This window comes from Hemicordylus capensis, chromosome 1, assembly GCF_027244095.1.
Source record: "Hemicordylus capensis ecotype Gifberg chromosome 1, rHemCap1.1.pri, whole genome shotgun sequence".
NCBI lineage: Eukaryota > Metazoa > Chordata > Lepidosauria > Squamata > Cordylidae > Hemicordylus > Hemicordylus capensis.
Genome location: NC_069657.1, coordinates 400,423,457 through 400,445,042, shown reverse-complemented (window position 1 = coordinate 400,445,042; position 21,586 = coordinate 400,423,457). Strand labels below are relative to the sequence as shown.

Sequence of the window (21,586 nt, the reverse complement as noted above, 5' to 3'; positions counted from 1 at the left end):
AAGCTACTTCAATATACAGCTAACAATGTTGCTGGGTCCCCCCTTCCCGCCACCTGTATTTTTCTCACAGCTTTCAAATCCTTTTGGTTTCTTCCAATTCTGAGAAATCTCTTTGCACTTCTGATTATGAGCACATCCAGATTGCTCAAGGGTGTAAAATAATATGCATTCAATTATCTTGAATATGCTCCCCTAATAACCATTAACAATGCAGGCCAGGCATATGATTGCATACATGAGCTGTTGCTCAGGAGGAGGTTCACCTGAGCATCGCATGCTCTTCCTTCATCTTCACGCACTGCAGTTATTGTTGCTACTGAACACTTTTACAGTCATTGGCTGTTTCAAACAATGCATATATTTTTGAACAATTTTTTAGTATGAGTGAAATATCACCCTTAAAAAAAACAAAACAACCATGCACATACAGCCAAAGAGAGGCAAAAATGGAAGAAAAATTCATTTTTAAGATATATACACACACAGCTCAGCCCAGATCAAGCTGACCTGGAGCACAATTTAACACGCTAAGCACTGAACAGCCCTTTTCACTGCACTGAGCATCTGCAGTGTACTTCTGAGACATTGTCCTCAATGGCAATGGCTAACTTGATCCATTCTAAGAAAGCAACACTGTCCAAATTAGGAAAGAAACATGCAGCACTGATGCTTTATCATGCTTATGTTACTAAAAGGAAAGTTTCTAGGACTCATTTCTACCTGGAAGGAATACCACCTGCCCTGGAAATCCTGCTTCCAAATCCTAAGCATGGAGTGAAACACTGCGATGGGTATTTAGTGTAGGGATGCGCACAAAACATGATTCAGACTCCGAATCGTAGCACATCCCTTTAACATGAAGGGATTACACATCCCCTTTAACACTGAGGAGAGCAGATCCATACCTGCTCCTCCGTCGCTCCTTCATCGCTCACCACCACTTCCTTAATCACAGCACACACAAACCCCCAGCAATCATCATGCACTGGCAGCACTCTCCCGCAACTGCCCCTGTGCAACGCCAGTATGCACATGGCTGCTACACATGCGCAGAGGCCATGTGAGTGCCGGCGTTGTGCAGGAAAAGTGCCACTGGCACACAAAAGTGCCACTGGCACACTGGGTGCTGTGATTAAAGAAGTGGTGGTGAGCAGCAGAGGAGCAGGTATGGACCTGCTCTCCTCCGTGTTAAAGGGAGTGTAAAATCCCTCTGTGTTAAAGGGTTGTGCTGTGAATTGGCGTCCCTAATTCAGTGGTGAGGGAGAAACATTCTGCACATGCTTAAAGACATTTAATTACTATTTCAGATATTCCAGGATTCATACTGTGTACTAAAAACAGTTTCTAAGAGAGAGATCTAATAAGTCAAATTAAACCTTGTACATGAGTACCAGCTCTTTGGAAAGCAACAGAGATGTAAGAGGACAACCCTTTACATTTGCAAAGATCCCTCCTTGTAGAATTATGTAACATCCCTACAATCAGGCTCTTTACCACAGGACTGGAAAGTAGCCAATGCAACACAGATTTTAAAAAGGAGATCAGGGGCAGGGGATCTGGGAAATTACAGACTAGTTAGCTTAATGTCTGTGCCAAGCAAATTGATGGAAAGCATTCTCAAAGATAAAATTATTAAGCATACCGAAGTGCAGGCCCTGCTGAAGGAGAACCAGCATGGATTCTGCAAAGGTAAACCTTGCCTCACTAACCCTTTTGAGTTCTTTGAGAGAATAAATGTGATCCAGTTGACATAGCATACCTGGACTTCCAAAAAGCTTTTGACAAAGTTCTTCATCAAAGACTCTTGAGAAAGCAGCCATGGGATAAGGGGACAGGTCCATGTGTGGATTAGTAACTGCTTGAAGGACAGGAAACAGAGCTGGTAGGTATAAATGGACAGTTCTCTAAATGAAGGGAAGTAAGAAGTGACATCTCCTAGGGATCTGTACTGGAACCAGTGCTTTTTAATTTATTCATAAATGATTTAGAAGTTGAAGTAAGCAGCAACGTCACCAAATTTGCAGATTATACCAAACTATTTAGGGTAGTGAAATCCAAAAGAGACTGCGAGGAGCTCCAAAAAGATCTCTGGGGGGAGTGGGCAACTAAATGGCAAATGTGGTTCAATGTTAGCAAGTGTAAAGTGATGCATATTGGGGCAAAACACCCTGGCTTCACAAATATGCTGATGGGGTCTGAGCTGTTGGTGATTGACCAAGAGAGGGAACTTGGGGTTGTGATGGACAGCTCATTGAAAGTGTTGACTCAATGTGTGGCAGCTGTGAAAAAGGCCAATTCCATCCTTGGAATCATGAGGAAGGGGACTGAAAATAATACTCATATCATAATGCACTTGTAAAAATATATGGTGCTGCCACATTTCTATTACTGTGCACAGTTCTGGTCACCATACCTCAAAAAGGACATTATAGAACTTGAGAAGGTGCAGAAGAGGGCAAACAAGATGATCAGGGGCCCAGAGCACCTTCCTTATGAGGTAAAGCTACATCAGTTGGGGCTTTTTAGTTTGGGAGGGGGAATGACTGAGGGCAACATGATAGAGGTCTATAAAATTATGCATCATGTGGAGAGGGATAGTTTTTTCTCCCACTTGCATAACACTAGACCCAGGGGTCATCCCATGAAACTGAACTGCCAAGAAATTTAGGACTGACAAAAGGAAGTATTTTTTTTCACACAATGCATAATTAACCTATGGAATTCTCTGCCACAAGATGTGGTTACAGCCACCAGTCTGTAAGTGGCTTTAAGAAGGGCTTAGATAAATTCATGGAGGACAGGTCTATACACAGCTACTAGTCTGAGGGCCACCTCCAGTTGCAGGGAATCAGCAGCAGAAGAGAGGGCAAGCCCTCAGTTCTTGCCTATGGGCTTACCAGAGGCGTCTGATGTGAAAGAGGATGCTGGACTAGATAGGCTTTGTACCTGATCCAGCAGGGCTGTCCTTATGTCCTTATGACTTCCCAGGAACTCTCCTTGCAAGAGTTCAATTTGTTATGTAATCGAGGGATTGAATTGGTAGTACACAAGGAAGTGTCAGGGGAGAAACTGAGGGAGCCAGCACAGTGTAGTGGTTAGAGTGTTGGACTAGGACCGGGATGGAAGACCTGAGTTTGAATCCTCAGTCAACCATGAAACTCATTGTGTAACTCTTGGCCAGTCATGTATCTCTCAGCCTAAACTACCACCCAGGGCTTTTGTGAGGAGAAAAATAACCATATACACCACTCTGAGCTCCTCAGAGGAAGAGCAGGATATATTTATTCATTTATTGCATTTTATACCGCCCCTCCCAATTTGGCCCAGGGTGGTTTACAAAAAAACCCCAAAACAGTCAAAATCATTACATTATTAGTTTGAAATTTTGTTTGATTTAGTGCTTTTAAACTGCTGCTGAATTTTTATGGCATCAGCCACAGAAGAAAAATGCCACCCTGAGTAGCCTCAAGTTTACTTTTCTATGTAAACTGCTTGAGAATGTTGAAACCTGGTATATAAATATTCATTCTCATCATCATAAATGGTAGCAGTCAGTGAGAAATTAGGCTAGCAGGCTTCCTTTTTTTGTGCTGTCCTTATGAGCCTGTTGTATGTGTGTGGCTTGGGCAGGGTAGAAAAACTGCTACATTTTAATAGAGTTTCATAGCCATTAACAGCTGCCTTTAAGAATGTATAATTCAACTGGCATGTACATGCTGCAGGACAACACACACACACACTCACAAAAGTTATAGTATTGGATGTTGAAGCCAAAAACTATCAACAGAAAGCTTTTGGCTCCACCATCCAATACTATACTTTTAAAATATTACACTAGGAAAATATTAAAATATTAACTAGGAAATGGACTGGAGCAGAGGCGTCTTCCAGACGTATATAAACACAAAAACCATACAGCACAATTCCTATGCATAACTGTTCAGAAGTAAGCCCTACTGCACAGGTTCTCAAACTTGGGTCCCTCGATGATATTGGACTACGATTCACCCTCATCCCCAGCCACGATGGCCTTCAGCCATTCAGATGTGCAGCCCTTCACCCACTAAAGGAGCATGCTGGGAGGGCATCAGAACATCTTCTGCAGAAGCCACAACAGGTGCACTCTCAACGTGTCTCCTTTCTAATCACATGGGCTGGCAAGGCATCATCCAAATTGGCCCTGTGCGTCCCCAAGTAGGAGTAGGTGATGGTTTATTTAGTTAAGATATTCTTGGGTGACTTTTCTATTTTTAAAAAAATGCAAAGTAGTGTACAACAGGGTTGTTGTGAGGTTAAAATGGTGGAGGGATCATGTGGGCCACCCGGTGCTCCTGCATGAAAAATGGGACATACATGTAATTTAAAAATATGACAAATTACTGAAGCACTAGTTATTAAAACAGCCTTACAACATCTGCATAGCACTATACTAGGAATGCACAACTTCAGCCTTCCTGCAGATGTTGGACCAAAACTCCCATCGACACGGACTAGTGGCATTGGGGCAGAGGATCATGAGAGTTGTGCAACCCTGTACAAAGTACAAGAGTCAAGTCTGTACACAGATCATCTTACAATCCAGTTTTCAGCACAAGGGAGATGACTGTGAAGGAAATGTAGGCAAGGGTAAGGACAAGGAGTTTGTTCTGGATCCAGGAATGGGAAGGAAAGCAGTGTGGAGATTTAAAGAGTGATGTCATATGATCAGAGCAACAAGGGGTGAATTATTTTGGCAGCAAAGTGATGGACAGAGGTGAGACAACAGAAGACCAGAAAGAAGGGCTTGCAGTAGTTAATGTAAGAGATGACCAGAGCATGAATCAGACTTCTCACCCAGGAGTCAGAAGGAACGGCTGTATTTTTGCAATTTTGTCAAGAAAGCAGTGGCATGACTTGGTGAACAGACTAAATGTAAGAGCAAGGCAAATAGGAGTGTGCAGAGACCATTTGGTGTGGTTTGGTCAAAATTCAGACCGAACCATACCAAAGCGAACTGGTTCAGTTAAACCAATCGGCTGGCCTGGTTGGTTCCATGGACCAGCTTGAATTGATTCAAAGTGGTTTGCAACTGAACCACTTGAACCGGTCTGGATCACAGCAGTCCAGTTCATAAGTGAACAGGTTCTGCACACCCCTAAAGGAGAGGAGTCAATAACAAATAAATAAATGTACCCATTCTGATTAAGGTAATTACCTGACAGGAAAGGCCACAAATGGTGGCGGGGGATGTATTTCTAAGTAGTCAAGAATCTCTGATACAATTATTATGGTCTGGCTTTTGCCTCAGCATTTCTGTTTATGAAGGATATATCCTGTACTTGCATACTTGTGCCACCAACATTCCATATTGAATGTTTTGTTTCTTCTCTTCAAATAAAAAAAGGAAGCTCAAAGTTGTGAATGGAGAGAGCTGTAATGGCAGAAGGCTCAAAAGGAAAACACCTAAATCTCTATTAATCTTAATCCTTAAAAATTACTACACTCTTGACACTCAAACGCTCCAGAAAGCTCAGGTTACATTTCTGAGTTGGTTACTGTCTGACACCTCTTGCCATTTAATGTCTAAAATTTGCAGCATTTGCAGGAACCTTTCATACTTCAGTCCCCAGGAATAAATTATTAATTCAATTTGTGGAACCTTGAGTACCAAAAGATATCAAAAAGCACATAGTTGCCACAAGACATACATGTTCCAGCATGCCATGGAAGAAACTGTGTCAAATCCCAATCCAATTATGGCCTCATAGAGAGCCTTCATATGTTTAGGCAAAGAAGCAGAGGATTTGGGGAGCAATTCTCTCTCTGCTTTGTGGCTGATTTTAAGAGTTCTTCCAGATCCTCCTCTGTTTCCTGTTCAGTCAATAAATCTGTGCAAAGAAAAACACATGCTCTTACAATAGCCCACATTGCCAGCAGGCACAAAACCAGCTTGGCACATGTTGTGTAGACCACCAACTGCAGCAGCACTTCATTACAAGCAGTATGGATGGTGCCAGATGGGAAGAGAAAAATGGGGAGCTAGCCAAGGCAGACTGGAATGATGGCCTTGGGCCAGTTTCACCATTGATGGGGTACAGACCTACCACACCAGCATCTTCTAAAGTACAGGGAGGCTTTTGCTCTTTGTTCCATTACTTTGGGACATGAGAAAAAGATTGCGGGGGGACTTATTCAAGAAGCTCTGATGTGCATAGAACCTGAGTCTGGTTTCCAGGATGGCAAGTGCTTAAGCTAGGGAGTCTCCCTTTGGTTCCTGTGGAAAGGGATGATGGGAGTTGTAGTCCAACAACATCTGGAGACCCAAATCACTGGCTTAAGTCAAAGTCTTATTGCTCGGATTTCTTCGAAGGTATGCAGAGAGATCTCAAAACTTGTGGATGACCAGAGAGCGAGGGAGAGGGAGAACAAACTCCAAACAACAGATTAGCATTTGTGGTCCAAGTAATAAGAACAGATCCTGGGCAAGGTATATTCAGCATGCTTTTAATATAAAGTTCAGAATTCAAACAAACACAGTGGACAGAAATTATTCCTAGAGGGCACAAATGGAGATGTCAGGGACTGGTCAAAGATGGATGCTGAAGGGTGAGGGGAGGGCAGATATTTTAACAAATGGTTGTTCTCAGCTAGCTAAGCTATTAAATATTCATTTGTCACTAGGGAATGTAAGAGATACATGTGGTCAGAGGTCAAGCATGGGGCAACAGCAGGAGCAGCGAAACAAAGGTGTTGTAGTAGACGAGATGGGAAAACCAGAGAACAAGGCAGCAAAAGGAACACTCCAAAAAGGTCAGAGGGCAAGAAATATGTGAGGCAGCAGCACATCTGCATAGAGGTATGGTAAATAACCAGTGGAAAAGGACTCTGTTTAATTTTCCATTTGCTATGATATGATTTTATGTCTTTGAATAACCAATGAGAGGAAGCATGTGATGAAAAATACAGAAGATCAATTTCCGTAATCCAGGGAAGACGTTCTGCTAGGGAAGACAAAAAGGCACAAACATGACATCCTCTGTCCTGCTTTGACTGTGCATAGTTTTCCTTTATTAAGAGTTAGGGATATGCACAAACCAGTTCAGGGTTTCTTTTCTGGAGCACCGAACCTATTCGGAAATGCTGACATTTGAGCCAGTTCGGAGGTGGGGGGTCCTTTAAGGGGCAGGGATGGTGCTCTTACCTGCCTCGTCGCTTCCCCCAGCCCTGCACTCTCTCCCAAAACACTGGACTGGGCTTGCAGCATACCCCCCCTGCAGCCCCGGTCAGCATTGTACCAGAAATGGCCGATGTGCAGGTGTGCCGTGTACACAAGCGTCGGCCATTTCCACACAGTTGTCAATCGGAAACATGTCCAGCTCTCCCACTCTGGATAGGCACCAGTGTTCCCTCTAACAGGGGTTCCCAAATGTTTTTGACTACAACTCCCAGAATCCCCAGCTGTAATGGCTTTTGCTTGGGAGTTATGGGAGTTGTCATCAACAACATCTGGGAATCTCTGTTAGAGGGATCACTGATGGGCACTCCTCCTACCCGGATTTTGATTGTGTGAACTAGCTTCTTGATTTTTATATAGTAAGTCCTCACAGAGCTTCCTATGATAGATCACCCTTCATCTTGGCCACCAAGAGAGAGAGGGCATCCTGGTTATTATCTGAGAAGCAATAACCTAATAAAGAAAGGCTGGTTTTTCCAGGGCCCAGAAATGGAACAAATCTTATTATGCCTCCCGCTCCCATCGCGTACAGCAGTGCTTTTGAAGTCCATGCCAGAAATTTGGAGAGAATTAAAATGATAAAATCAACAGAGGGGGGTAAAAAAGGATATTCAGCTGGTCTAAAAGGTCCAAGCACAAGAACAGTTGTGATGTGTTCCAGGAAGGCAGGTGAAACATCCAAGGGTAATTAATATTTATTGGGCAGATCACATCTGCCTGTATTAGTGCAGCAAAGAAAGGTTTTTGTTGGGGTAGTAAAGAAAAGGTAGGGGTTCTGACCCACATTTCAATGCTTAGTACAATGACACACTCGTGGCTTTTACAAACATAAATGCAGCAGCATTTTATTGTGCTTTTGACAAAACAGATGGCAAATATCAAAGGCCAAACTGTAGCCTTTGGGCACACTTCGAGGGGCCCAACAAAATACTTGGCTTACTACAGATTCTCTGTCTGCTGCTCAAAAGGTTCCTCTGTCTAATGGTTTTGTAATATACACTCGCACACATTAGACTCCAATGTGGAGTGGCTAGTATACAACACACAGCTTTGTCAAACATTTCCAGGTCGTTGATTTACACTGGCACACTTACAGACTGAGCCTTTCTGATTCAATTAAAATCTCTGCCCAGCCAATCAATACAAATGTGGCCTGCTTGAGCTTTAGTGTGTACAAGGCACAGGCCACAGCTATGTGCAAGCCAGGCCTAGGGGGCAAATTCTACAGCCTAGTTTCCAATTCAAACTACCACTACTGTATATGCTCACTGCTTTTCTCCATAAAGCCCAGGATACAAATTCACACATGACTTTTTCCTACAGGGAAATAATCTCAGAGTCAAACTAGTTTTTAAACGTTGCAAATGTGTACTTGTGTGTTTCACATCACTGGCTACCACTGATGGAACTGGAGAAACTTGAACTATATGTTACTGGGTAGGGATGAACACAGAACCAGTTTGGCCAGGCCAATTTGGTTTCTACGTCCGGGCGAACTGAATCCGGTCCAGATCCGTCACTGAACAGAGCCAATCTGGTTTGTGGGCTGATTTGGGGATCCAGCAAGGATTCTCCTTTACAAGTATAGAGGCATTCCCTATAGGAGGCGGGTGGGGGGAGAGAAAGGGTACTTAGTACCTTGATTTTTCCAGCAGTTGGATGGCAGAGGAGACCGTGGTGGCTGCAGCAGCAGTGGAGACAGTGGTGGCAGGGGCTCCTCCAAATCCCCTGTCGACCTCCCAAAGAGCAGCCTGGGCTGGCTGTGACCCAGCTCAGTCCTCTGTGCAGCCGACCCGGACTGCTCTTCAGGAGGCTGGCAGCAGGGTTGGAGGAGCCGCTGCCTCTGCAACCACCTCCAATGTCCCACGCCAGAAAAATCAAGGTTCCAAGTACCCTTTCTGTAGGAAACGCCTTACTACAGGGAATACCCCTAGACTTGTAAAGGGGAATCCTCACTGGATTTATATCCCTAAACCAGTTCAGACCAGTTCTTTTAGAACCGCAGCCAGTCCAGTTCGAACTCTGACCAGTCAAATTGGGCCAGTTCAATTCAAAATGCGGTTTGAACCGAGCTGGCTCGCACATCCCTATTACTGGGGGGAGGGATTCAATAAGGGGCTGCTGTCTTCACTGCTTACCAGCAGCTCCCTGCATCTGATAATGTTCAGCCCTCAGTTAGTTAAAGAACCTTTGAGTTGCATTACAGTTTTCTGGAAGCTAGATCAAAACTGGCTTCTTAATGCCAGAAGCACACTTCTCATCTGTGTTTAATGTGTGTCCTTCCAGATGGTTAGTTCAGTTTGTCCTGCTAGAGACACACTGCGTGTATGAATATCCTATGCTAACTTTGGAAGATTGTCCTTGTTATAGGGATAACTCATCCTTCCCATTGTAATGGAGGCTTTCCAAGAGGCAGTACATGTACCACTCCTTTAGATATCTTCTAACCACCTTCTCCCATAAAGCAAATCCAAGCAAGAACTTACCACAAGCTCAGAGAACCTGGCATTGAGCTCCTCTGCTGGTGGAATCGGCCCAGAGAACTCCAGGAACTGCAGGGGGTTATTGTCCTTGAGGTTGATTTCCGGGAGGTTACTGCCCCCAAAGCAGCAAAGAAACCCCAAAGCAGGGCGATTCCTTTTCCGGGGAGCCATGGTCATTATGGTGTGGGGTGCTATCTAACGATCATGATCTAAAGAAAAAAACAGGAAAAGAATCATTGAAACTTAAAAGTATCTATCAAATCCTGCAATAGGCTTTTGTTTGGGTGAAAAAAAAGGAGAGCGAGAGATTTATGAAGATGTGCATTACAGTATGTTAAAAATGATTATGTTGAATCATTATTCATACTTTTCATCTCTGAAGATTTTCTGTATGCCTACTTTACCTGCAAAATATGTCTATTATGCCTGTACACCTATATGCCTTTATGAATATAAATATGCCTTTATGCCTATTTTACCTCTTCTGTAAAAGAGGGAGAGCCACTAAGATGCTCTTGAAGTGTGTGCTCAATTCACCTTAGTCAACTCAGTTTTAGCCACCATTGTCAGCAAGATCATCAGAACTTGAAGGGGGGGATTCCTGTGTTAGCATTGATATATAATAAAGATTTAACCCACTACAAACATTATGTAGTACTGTACATGTATTCAGGTATCTGCACACACGTACATGTTTTTGTGTGAATGACAGTACAGGAAGCCCTCAACTTCAGGCGCTCTGAGTCAAGGCGAGTGGCACTTGAAACTTTGATAAACTGCCAGCTTCCTTCAACTTTACAACACTCACTGCAGGAGGGGAGGCTCTGCTAGATGGCTGCTGGTGCATGGGGTAGAGGAGGCTCATTTGAATGGTCCCTAAACATGCAATCCAGCAGGAGGGTGGACGAACCAAAAATCGCGGTTTGGCTCAAATCCAAATCAAATTCAAGCTGAACTGCATGCTAGTGAGCCGGTTGGGTCGAACCAACAGCCAATCTGGACCATTTGACCAAACTGGTTCAGCAGTTTGAGTGGCTAATACTTGTAAGGGGAATCCCAATGAGAATTCTCCATTACAAGTAAAGGAGTTGGAGGTCCTGGTTCCCTTAGGGGCTGCCGGGAGGTGGTGAGAAAGATTGTCAAAGGGTCTACTTACCTGCTGCTGCCGCCAGTGGTACCACTCACCCCCCAACGCCACAGTGCATAGTGCACCATAGCCCCAACACATGCAGTCTTGCCTCTCTTTTAGGAAGCTGCCCACACAGCGGCTTCCTAAAAGAGACAGGATCACACGCATTTTGGTTATTGGTGCACCGGGGGTGGGTGGCGGCAGCAGTGACTAGATAGAGGCCAGATACTGCTTATGAATTTTTCCTGAAAAACACTGCAGGGTTTTAAATTTTCCACTCTACCACAGAGAGGAAGTTTCTTCTCTCAGAGCAAAAGAGTTCTTCTCTGGGAGAAGAACTTGCAGAAGAAAATGTTATACCGGAAGCAGCTATTAAAGTCTCACACATTAATCCTAGCCTGGTAGAAGTAGGAAACCACAGACATTAGTAATTATGTGTATAAAATTATAAAACTGCAGCTAATGCAGATAGCTCTGTGAGATACTCAGAATGTCAGACTTTAAACAGATGTAGTTCTCTACTAGCATGTGTGGGCTCAGAATGGATTATAGCTTAATTCCCTTTAACCACCTTGTTGTATTTCAATCAAGGTGGTAAATGAGCAGACTTCCTTCCACCACACGTTTAATGCATGCTGATAGGTGTGGCACTGATTTGAGCATAGCAGGAATTCCTCCATGTTAACATGAAGAAGAAGGATGTGATGTGTGTGCACGTGTGCGCGCGCACACACACACTCTAAGCTAAACTAATGCTGTTGGCTGAATTACTTGATTTGCACACTCATAAAACATCCTCAGATTTTAAAGCAGTCCATTCAACCACCATCCATAGCTTTTCTCCAGCTCAGATTGCGATGTGAGTGAACTTGGATTGCGATCCGAGTCACAGACTCAATACACCGGCTACTAAGGCTGCTTCAGCAACAGTGGCAATAGGGAAGAAGAAAAAATTATCTTCCTCCTCTTCCCTTTTTCACTATACTCTCCAGTGCTTGGATCATTGCTACATGGTGTACCAGAAATCCTGGGATATTGCCACAGCAGAGTTCTAATGCTAGGGAGGGAAAGAGAAAGGAAATAGTGGGGAAGGGGGAGATCTTTCTGTCGCATCCCTGTTGCTACCATTGTGGAAACAACCACAGCAGTAAAGGTAAAGTGTGCCATCGAGTCGGTGTCGACTCCTGGCGAACACAGAGCCCTGTGGTTGTCTTTGGTAGAATACAGGAGGGGGTTACTATTGCCATCTCTGGCGCAGTATGAGATGATGCCTTTCAGCATCTTCCTATATCACTGCTGTCTGATATACGTGATCCACATAGTCTGGGGAAAATACCAACTGGGATTTGAACCAGCAACCTCTGGCTTGCTAGTCAAGTCATTTCCTACTGCGCCATTAGGTGGCTGCACCCACAGCAGTAGTAGACAGATAAGAGCATTTTGGGAAACCACAGGCAAGTGAAGAATGATTAATTATTTTATTTAACATATTTGTATACTTCCCAAAGCATACATCACTGGGTGGTTAAGCCTCTCTTGTGCTGCTGATTAAGTCATTGTGATTGTGACAGAGTCATTCCATGCCTGATCTGCAATTGAACTGCACTGTTTTCCAAGTGGTATTGGGGGGGCACTCTGTCGACCATTAGATGAGAATTAACTATAGAACTCGTCAAACAAACAGCATTTGGAAATCGCTGGCACACATGCTTAAAAGCAACAATGTTAAATAGATTAAAAACCTAGGCCTCAGCTTTCAGTTAGTCAAATGCAGACAGGTCCTCCATGTGGGGGGAGGAAGATGAGGGGCTAGACCAGCAACTGGTCCTGTATATGAGCATTGTGAGCCCAACGATGCAAGTGGGAAATGTCAACCTTCCTCTTCCTCAACCTGCTGATTATTTAAGTCCCCTAATTCCTGGTGAACTGATGACACCTGCAAGCTCCCCAGAATCTCCCAAGGATGGGAATTCTGACCCCTTAAGCTCTTTTCAGATGGCCCTGAAGTAGGGCTAGAGAGTTTCTAAGATGAATTACAGAAGCTGATGTCCCAGGTTATTCTGCACCTATTATAATTATACCTAGCAGCCATCTAAAGGCACAGTGGGGAAATAACTTGCCTAGGGAGCAAGAGGTTGCTGGTTTGAATCCCCGCTTGTATGTTTCCCATAGTCTGGGAAACACCTATATCGAGCAGCAACATAGGAAGATGCCATATACTGAGTCAGACCATTGGTCTATCAAGCTCAGTATTGTCTTCACAGACTGGCAGCAGCTTCTTCAAGGTTTCAGGCAGGAATCTTTCTTAGCCCTATCTTGGAGATGCCAGGGAGGGAACTTGGAACCTTCTGCTCTTCCCAGAGCGGCTCCATCCCCTGAGGAGAATATCTTACAGTGCTAACACTTCTAGTCTCCCATTCTTTTATAACCAGGGTGGACCCCGCTTAGCTAAGGAGACAAGTCATGCTTGCTACCACAAGACCAGCTCTCCTCTCCAGTGATATAGGAAGATGCTGAAAGGCATCACCTTATATTACACAGGAGGAGGTGATGGTAAACCCCTCCTGCATTCTACCAAAGAAAACCACAGGGCTCTGTGGTCACCAGGAGTCAACACCGACTCGATGGCACAACTTTGTTACTTTATTATACCTAGCAGCCAGTTCCTTGCCTGACTCTGATCCTAATCCAAGCACCATCTGGGAAACTTGTGTCCTTCCAGAAACTGGCAACACAACTCAGCTCCTGCTACTCTAGGGACTTTCAGTATCCCACGGGTGCTGCTTTATTCTGCAGACTGCTCCGGTTCTCATGGCCTACAGCAGGTAACCCCTGAGTCCCGACATGCTACCTTAGAAAGGACACTCCATAAAGATCTACATATGAAACTGCCTTATACTGAGTCAGGTCATTGACTCATCTAGCTTAGTACTGCCAACATGGACTGCCAGTAGCTTTCCAGGTACCCCCCCAGCCCAAACTGGAAAAAGCCAGAAAATGAAAGTGGGACTTTTTGCATGCAAAGCATGTGTTCCACCACTGAGCTAAGGCCCAAGTCTACTCAGGAGACATTTGCCCACACAGACGGACTCTCAAGCGACTTTCTTCAGCACTCTTGAATGCACACAGGAACTTGGAGGCCACTGTTCAAGTCAAAGGACTGTCTCTTGAAAGAGTGTATATCATGCGGCTAAGCAGAGAAGATCTTCACCATTTAACGTATTTCCAATTTGCATTTTATTGCCAGGTTTCCTGTTTGAAAGAACACAGGTGTGAGGAGTTTGGAGTTGCTAGCAAAAAGGCTAGCCGGGATGAAGAGAAAGAAGTCCTTGGATCTCAGCACACAACACTGATTGTGAGCCTTTCATCCAAACAGGAAGTCTCCTGCCAGGAGTTTGAAAGGAAGGATCTGTGCAGTCCACACAAAGCTGCATTTTTTGCCCTTTTAAGGGACTTGTTGTTTGACAGCTTGGAGGTTTATTTGTGTTATTTTTTGTTTCAGAGAGCTTAATCCTTTTCACTTAATGGGCAGAATAAACTGCATTTTGAGAGTAAATAATTAAATTGCTCCTTCAAAAGTCTGGCTCCTCTGGGCACAACGGAGGAGTCAGAGCAGGAGACGGCAGGTGAGCAGAGTCACTGAATGCCACAGCAAGAGCAACACAGCTGAGTTTTGTCAGGCAGGCTGCCGCTGATGGTTCACCATAACCTACCCTGGGACACTGTCTTATTTATCTGCCTGAACAAGGCTGCCTTATGCTCCTGCATAAGCCAGGCACATGGACTACAAAAATTAGCTCCACGGTGGAAGCAGCAGAGCTGAAACACCATATTGAGTCAACTCCACCTCAGGGTTACCCAAATGTGCCAATTCTGGAACAACTAGACAGTGGGTGTGTCCTCACTTGGCCCAGCAACTCTTGACCCTTCCCTGAAACCTAGACTGAATCTTTTGCCATTACTGGGGGTGGGGGGAAAGAAGCGCCAAAGATGCCCACGTCCCTGGATCCAAGACAGGACCAGAGTTCACAGAGGTAGCAGCAGTGGCTTTCAAGGCACATTCTTCTAGCAATCTCAGTGCAAAGAGCCAAGAGTCAGTTTAGAGTGGGATCATGCATCTCCAATCAACCCACACAGAAGAAAGTAATAATGCCGCTGTTGTTATGAAATACTGTAATGTGTGCAGTTGAAGAAGAAGGGAAAGAGAGCATTGTTTCTTTCCAGCTGAAGATGATAATTAATTTTCTGCCATTCTGCACACAAAAAGGTTAATATTCAGTGAACATTATCTGTTCCATGGTTTTTCCCAACCTGCATGAAAACAGTTAAGGCTGGGGAAAACCCTGTTTAAACCCCATTTTAATTCCACTTAGCCAATAACTGAAACCAGGATCTTCTGCAGGCAAAGCATGTTATAATGCCTACTCTTCAAGATTCATATGGCATTTTCAAGAAAGATATTTGCTAATATGGTGAAACTCTCTATCATGGTGTAAATATAAATTTGCTCCAGTGTAGTCACTGTGATTATACCCACTGATGACATAAATGGTTTGCTCCCTTCTGTTTTCCTGAAGCAAAAGCCACCCCTTCACTCATTTCAGTGATCCAATTGTTTACATGACGAATGGAAGGCAATAAAGCACAAGACAAAGCAGATACACTCACGTCTGCTTTTACTCTGATTCACCAACTGTGCAAGAAGCACCATGGTCAGTGCTCAAGGTGAGTAGTATACACACATACACACCTCATTGCAAATGCTGATAGGGACTACAAAAGAAAGCCATAAATTTGCAAGGTCTTGGGGTTTGTTGCAGAGCTGAACAACTCTCCCTCTAAATTCGCAATCTGTCTCCTGGATCACATGAATAAGTCCTATATAAGATCCCAGTTTGGTTCTGTGCATAGGCGGGTGTTTTTAACCAAATTATACAGTGGCCTGGCCAGGCCTCCAGAGCAATGCTTAGTAATGCAGGAACTTTGCTGCCTGACAGAGATCCAAAATTCTGTTTAGATCATAAGGGCACATGAAATGCAAATTCAGCACTAAGGGGAAGCTAAGAAGGCTTTTCTTTTACAGAGTACTCGTAATCTCAGGTAGCAATGGCACAAGAATTCTGGTATATGTAGGCAGCCACCGAGAAGAATAGCAAGGTTCTTCTCACCAGGTTCAGGGCCTTCATCTAGGCCTTGGTCTTTGCATCCAATAACTGGGGACAGTCCCTTTCATGAGGCAAGGTGAGATAGTTGCCTCAGGAGGTAGATCATTGCAGCACCAGCAGGGCTGCAAGATCCAATGGCAGCAGTGAAAGGAAACAGCTCATTGGGACCCTGTCAGCATTTGCTATGAATGGCAAGCTTTGCAAGGAGCTCTCTCCTCAACTCCTTGCAAAGCTTGCAAGAAGCATGAGGAGAAGTTTGCTGGCAACTTTCCCTCCGCCCTGCCCCTGCACACTTTTAAAGCATGCAAAGGTCAGTTTTGAAAGGGAGCTGGCCCGTACCAGGGTCACGAGGCAGGACAGCATTTGGTGCTTTGCCTCAAGTACCTCTTTGTCTTGGGCCACCCCTATGAATAACAGACATGCAAAAGGAAGCTTTGCACCATCCAATCCCATGTTGGTATATTTCAGCTCTGGTGAGATATATACCAGGCTGGTGGCCAAGCTATCTTCCCCTTGCCATAGGGACATAGGAAGCTAGCATATACTGAATCAGACCATTGGTCTATCTAGCTCAGTATTGTCTTGACAGACTAGCAGCAGCTTCTCCCAGGTTGCAGGAAGGAATCTCTCTCAGCCCTATCTTGGACATTCCAGGGAGGGAACTTGGAGCCTTCTGCTCTTCCCAGAGCAGTTCCATCTCCTGAGGGGAATATCTTACAGTGTTCACACATCAAGTCTCCCATTCAAATGAAATCAGGGCAGACCCTGTTTAGCTAAGGGGACAAGTCATGCTTCCTATGACAAGACCAGCTCTCCTCTCTAGCAATATAGGAAGATGCTGAAAGGCATCTTTCATCATCCCCAGCCACAGTGGCCAATAGGGAATTGTAGTCCAACAACAGGCCAAGGGCCAGCGTTGTGCCGCCCTGGTGTATACTAGACAATACTGAGTGAGATGGGCCAGATGTCTGAGTCGGGATATGGCAACTTCCTAGATCTATTTCTTGTTAGGGAAAATCTGCACAGCTCACACAAGTAGCACAGTGATCCCAAATGCAAAGTAGTAAAAGCTTTACAGCATCCTTCTTGGTTACATAATCTATATTTGGAAACGCTAACACTTTCCAGCACCCAGTCCACCACCATGCTAGGACTCAGCACTTCCTATGAAGGGAAAACTCTCAACTGTTGTAAAACATAGGCACAGAAATGTGTCTGGAGATTTTAAAAATACAGACCACTGGAGGAATCACAGGGTGGAGTATATTACTGGGAATTTATAAACTCAAGCACATTGTGCACAGTTCCACAGCTCATACATAACGCATAGTTCTCCAAAAAATATAAAGATTGAGAAGGTGCAATAAGAACCGTGAAAACATCAATATATATATGGAAAGGAAAAGGGACATAAGACGATACAGCTGTGTGTTCTAAATGCTGAAAAACGAGAAGCCAAATCACTACTTCATATAAACACTTGTGATTTTGCAAGGAGCAACTCTGAACAATTTCCAATTCTGCAATTGTGTTTTAATTGGATAATAATGGTTGTCAAATCTGAACTGGTTCAGATATCCACACCAACCTCATTTCATTCACAACCTTCCCACTGCAAATCATGAAAGGTGCCCACAGCAATACAGTATTTTCTGAATAAGTTCTCATATACCACCTACTGTGAATTTAGTCCCATACTTTTAAGAAGTCTTTAAAGACACATTTCTTTCACCCAAGCTTTTTAACTAGACCTATGGTTATAAATCATTTTAAGATTTTTATGTCTGTTAGTATTTGTTTTATGTTGTTTTAAGCCGCCAAGAGACAGACATTTGGGGCAGTGTACAAATAAAATAATTAATTAATTAATACTGCTTTGAAATCTGGATAGTCAGCATGTACAATGTAAGAAAATATGTGCCATACTTTGAATGGAAAAAATAATGGAGGCCTGAACAGGTCTGTTTGCTCCTTGCAAACATGTTAAAAAGCAGAATATTTTTATTTATCATATTTTTATACTGCCTGATGTGTATATCTGTAGGTAGTGTACAAAACGAAAAAATATTTAAAAGTCACAAATCAAAATACATGACAATAAAAACAACAGAATAAAATATTAAAACAAGTTTTAAAAATTACTAGCTGATCCCGCACAGAGCATCTGTGCGGCAGTGCACTCCCCCTACCTTCTGCCCTACTCCCCTCCCCCCCCAAGCCTTCTGCCCCAGCTTGCTCCCTCCTCCGTTTCCCTCTCTTTTTCTCTCTCTCATTCATGCTTCCCCCCCCCACCTCCGCTTTTTAGCCTGCTTGTGTTTTCCCTGCTGGCCGTTGCCGCCTCCTCCTTCCTCCAGTCCCTGGTGTCGGGCGGCCAAGCGTTCAGCCAGCTCCTTCCTGCACGGCCCTCCCTCTAGAGAGCATCTTCCCAAGCGGCCAGCTGTTTGTCTCTGCCCAGCCAGGCTCCACTGCTTTCTCTCCCCTCAGCTTCCCCCTCCCTTCTGCCCCAATCCGTTCAGTTCTCCTCTCCACTTGCCTGCTTTCCTTCCTTTCCTTCCCCCCCCCCCCGCAAGTGGCCACTTCCCTATGCGGCCAACCGCTGCCCAGCCAATCCGGTACCTCCACCTCCCAGCCAATCTGCTGGTTTGCCAGGATGCATCCCCACAGAGGCACGTCTACGAGAATTAATATAATAGATTAAAATAGATTAACTCTAATTTTGGAGAAATTAAATGCCTTAGACCAGGGGTTCTCAACCTTGTTGTTGGACTACAGCTCCCAACATCCCCAGCTACAATGGCCTTTGGCCAGTGGAGACGGGGATGATGGGAGTTGTAGTGCAACAAGGTTGAGAACCCATATCTTACACAATTTCTTTCCTTCTATAAACACCTACACAGTATGGATGTTTGCCTAGATGTGTTCACATTCCAATATACCGTATATAATTTCAAAAATGTTTTCAGAACAATTATAAGACTTCTCAGTGGCTTAGAGGTGGCAGAAGGCACATTATTATGCTCAGGAGCTGTCACATCACAAGCCATTAAGTGCCTGAAGCGATCACAGCTGTTAAATCAGCCTTCTTCCTCAGTCTGCAAGGAGGAGCCGTATTTCCCCATGAAGCATGCCCAAAATTCACTAACCTAGTTTGATGAGAACCTGCAGCCCGACAAACCTATTGTGTAAGTTTATACTGTTGCAGCAATAGCAGTACCATGCTGCAACCAAATGCTGTGCAGTCTTCAGCCTAAGTATAAGGCAGGTAGTATTTTGTGCACTTAAACAAAAGCTGCTGTGGGATACAGAACTAGGATTTTGTCACTTATTTATTCATGACATTTCTAGACTATTTGTCTACTGATGTACCCAAAGCAGTGTACAAGAAAATATGTAAAACAGTAATAATACAGAGAATTTTATTTAATATACATATATATTAAACACTTGCAGCCGCATAAAAAAGAAAATCAGGATAATAAAAGCAGCAGCAGTTCTTACAAAACTCAGATTGGCAGCCAGCAAATGCTTATTGAAAAAGAAATGTTTTAACTTGCCAGTCAAAGAAGGCATCTGTGGGAGGGAATACTGTTGCCGCCACCAAAGAGGTCCTGTCTTGGGACATCACCAAACATGACAGAGCAGACACATCCACCCACACACACCACCAATAATATTTCAGTGTTCAGGCAGGTTCATATGAGAGAAGGCATTCCTTAGGGAACCATGTTCCCAAGTCATTTATGGCTTTAAAAGTGAGAGCCAGCACTTTGAATTGTTCACAAACACTAAATGGGAGCCAATGGAGGTGCTAATTTATAGGGGTCATCCACCCTCTATAAAGGTTTCCCAACAACTGTCTATCCACTGCATTCTGCATTAGCTGAAGCTTCTGGACACTCTTCAGTGGCAGTCTCATGTAGAGCATTACTATAATCCAATTTTAATGGAGCCAAGGAGTAAGAGACAGTGGCTAGATCTGTTGCTTCCAATAAAAGATGCATGTGGCTCTTTGTTAATGTGACATAAATAATAGCATGCATATAGTTATTACACTCAGAGGTGCACCTAGCTAATTTTGGAGCCTGGACCTAAAGGCCATTGGAGGCCCCCAATCCCCTGCAAATTAAGCATCACCATGCTCGGACAAGTAACCACACCACATACTAAAGAGGATTTGGGGACCCCCAGAGGTTGTGGAGGACCCTGAACTTCAGCCTCGAAGTCCAGTGGTAAGAGCACCTCTGATTACACTATTTTGGTAATAGGAACATATGAACAAAGGCAGCTATCATAAACCAAGTCAGACCATTGGTCCATCTAGCTCAGTATTGTCTACACCAGGAATTCTCAAACTTGGGTCCTCAAGTGTTATTGGACTTCAATTCCCATAATCCTCAAGCAAAGGCCACTGAGGCTGGGGATTATGGGAATTGAAGTCCAATAACACCTGAGGACCCAAGTTTGAGAATCCCTGGTCTACACAGACTGCCAGCAGCTTCTCCAGGGTTGCAGGCAAGAGTCTCTCTCAGTCCTAACTTGAAGATGCCAGGCAGGGAACTTGGAACCTTCTGCATGCAAGCATGCAGGTGCTCTTCCCAGAATGGCCCCATCCCCTAAGGGGAATATCTTACAGTGTCACATGCAGTCTCCTATTCAAATGCAACCAGGGCAGACCCTGCTTAGCAAAGGGGACAATTCATGCTTGCTACCACGTAACAAACAAAATAGAAGGGGCTTATTTAAGCTACATTTGATTCCTCTGTGTGTTTTCTCTCTTAAAATCAATCACAATTAATATCAATTAGTTAGTTTGTGCACACACAAACCTCATGTGTCCGTTGCATGCTTGCAACTCTTGAAACATTTTGGCAAATGACAACCAAAAAAAGCTCTTCTTTGCTGACCCCCTACTCAAGATAATACTGCACTCAAAACACCACTTATATTAATAATTAAAAACAAACATTCAGGAAAACATATTTCCTGCAAATTAAAAGCTTGGCAAACCTCGACTATTCAGGCCCCTATTATTTATCCTTTGCTGTCAAGATAATAAACAGCATTCAGGTCCATTGCGGGTACACAGGCATAATGCAACCAGAATGTACTGAAGGCTTTATACTTCCAGGAAGTTATCTAGAGAGATAATCAATGGGAATTCCCTCTGGAGAAGTCTGTTTGCCATCTACACATTCTTCTTCTGAACTGTTCTTGGCTCTGCAGTCTTGGTGTTTTCTACAAATGCACAGCAGCTCGCTGCCACTTGAACTAGCATTTCCACCCTTCCTTAGCCTGTTATTTCCTACTTAGCGAAGGCTATGGGCTGGCCCAGGTCAGGCACTGGAGGCCTGGATCTCTGCCAGAGATCTAATTATAACAACGTCCTCTTCCTCCGACAGGGAGTACGTGTTCATTTCTAATCCACTGGGCCCACTGACCAAACACAATTAGCTTAATGCAATTTCCCCAACCCCAAGTCTTATCAGATGGTTTAGTCACATGTGAGGAGATCCACTCCAATTGCCCACATAAACAGGGCACTCCCACCCCAACAGGGTCTCTACATCCTCTCTTTGATTTGCAGGGGCTGGGGAGA

At 44.1% G+C, this 21,586-nt stretch overlaps 1 protein-coding gene across 6 annotated transcripts in view; it reads right to left on the bottom strand.

The window, feature by feature from the left end:
• DAAM2 (dishevelled associated activator of morphogenesis 2) overlaps window positions 1-21,586 on the bottom strand; it is a 325,498-nt gene that overhangs the window by 167,385 nt on the left and 136,527 nt on the right. For all 6 annotated transcript variants that reach the window (XM_053305346.1, XM_053305390.1, XM_053305362.1 and 3 more), the window contains one exon: window positions 9,700-9,905. In XM_053305346.1, the coding sequence (XP_053161321.1) occupies window positions 9,700-9,873 (174 nt within the window). In that variant the 5' untranslated portion in view covers window positions 9,874-9,905. The remainder of the gene's footprint in view (window positions 1-9,699; window positions 9,906-21,586) is intronic.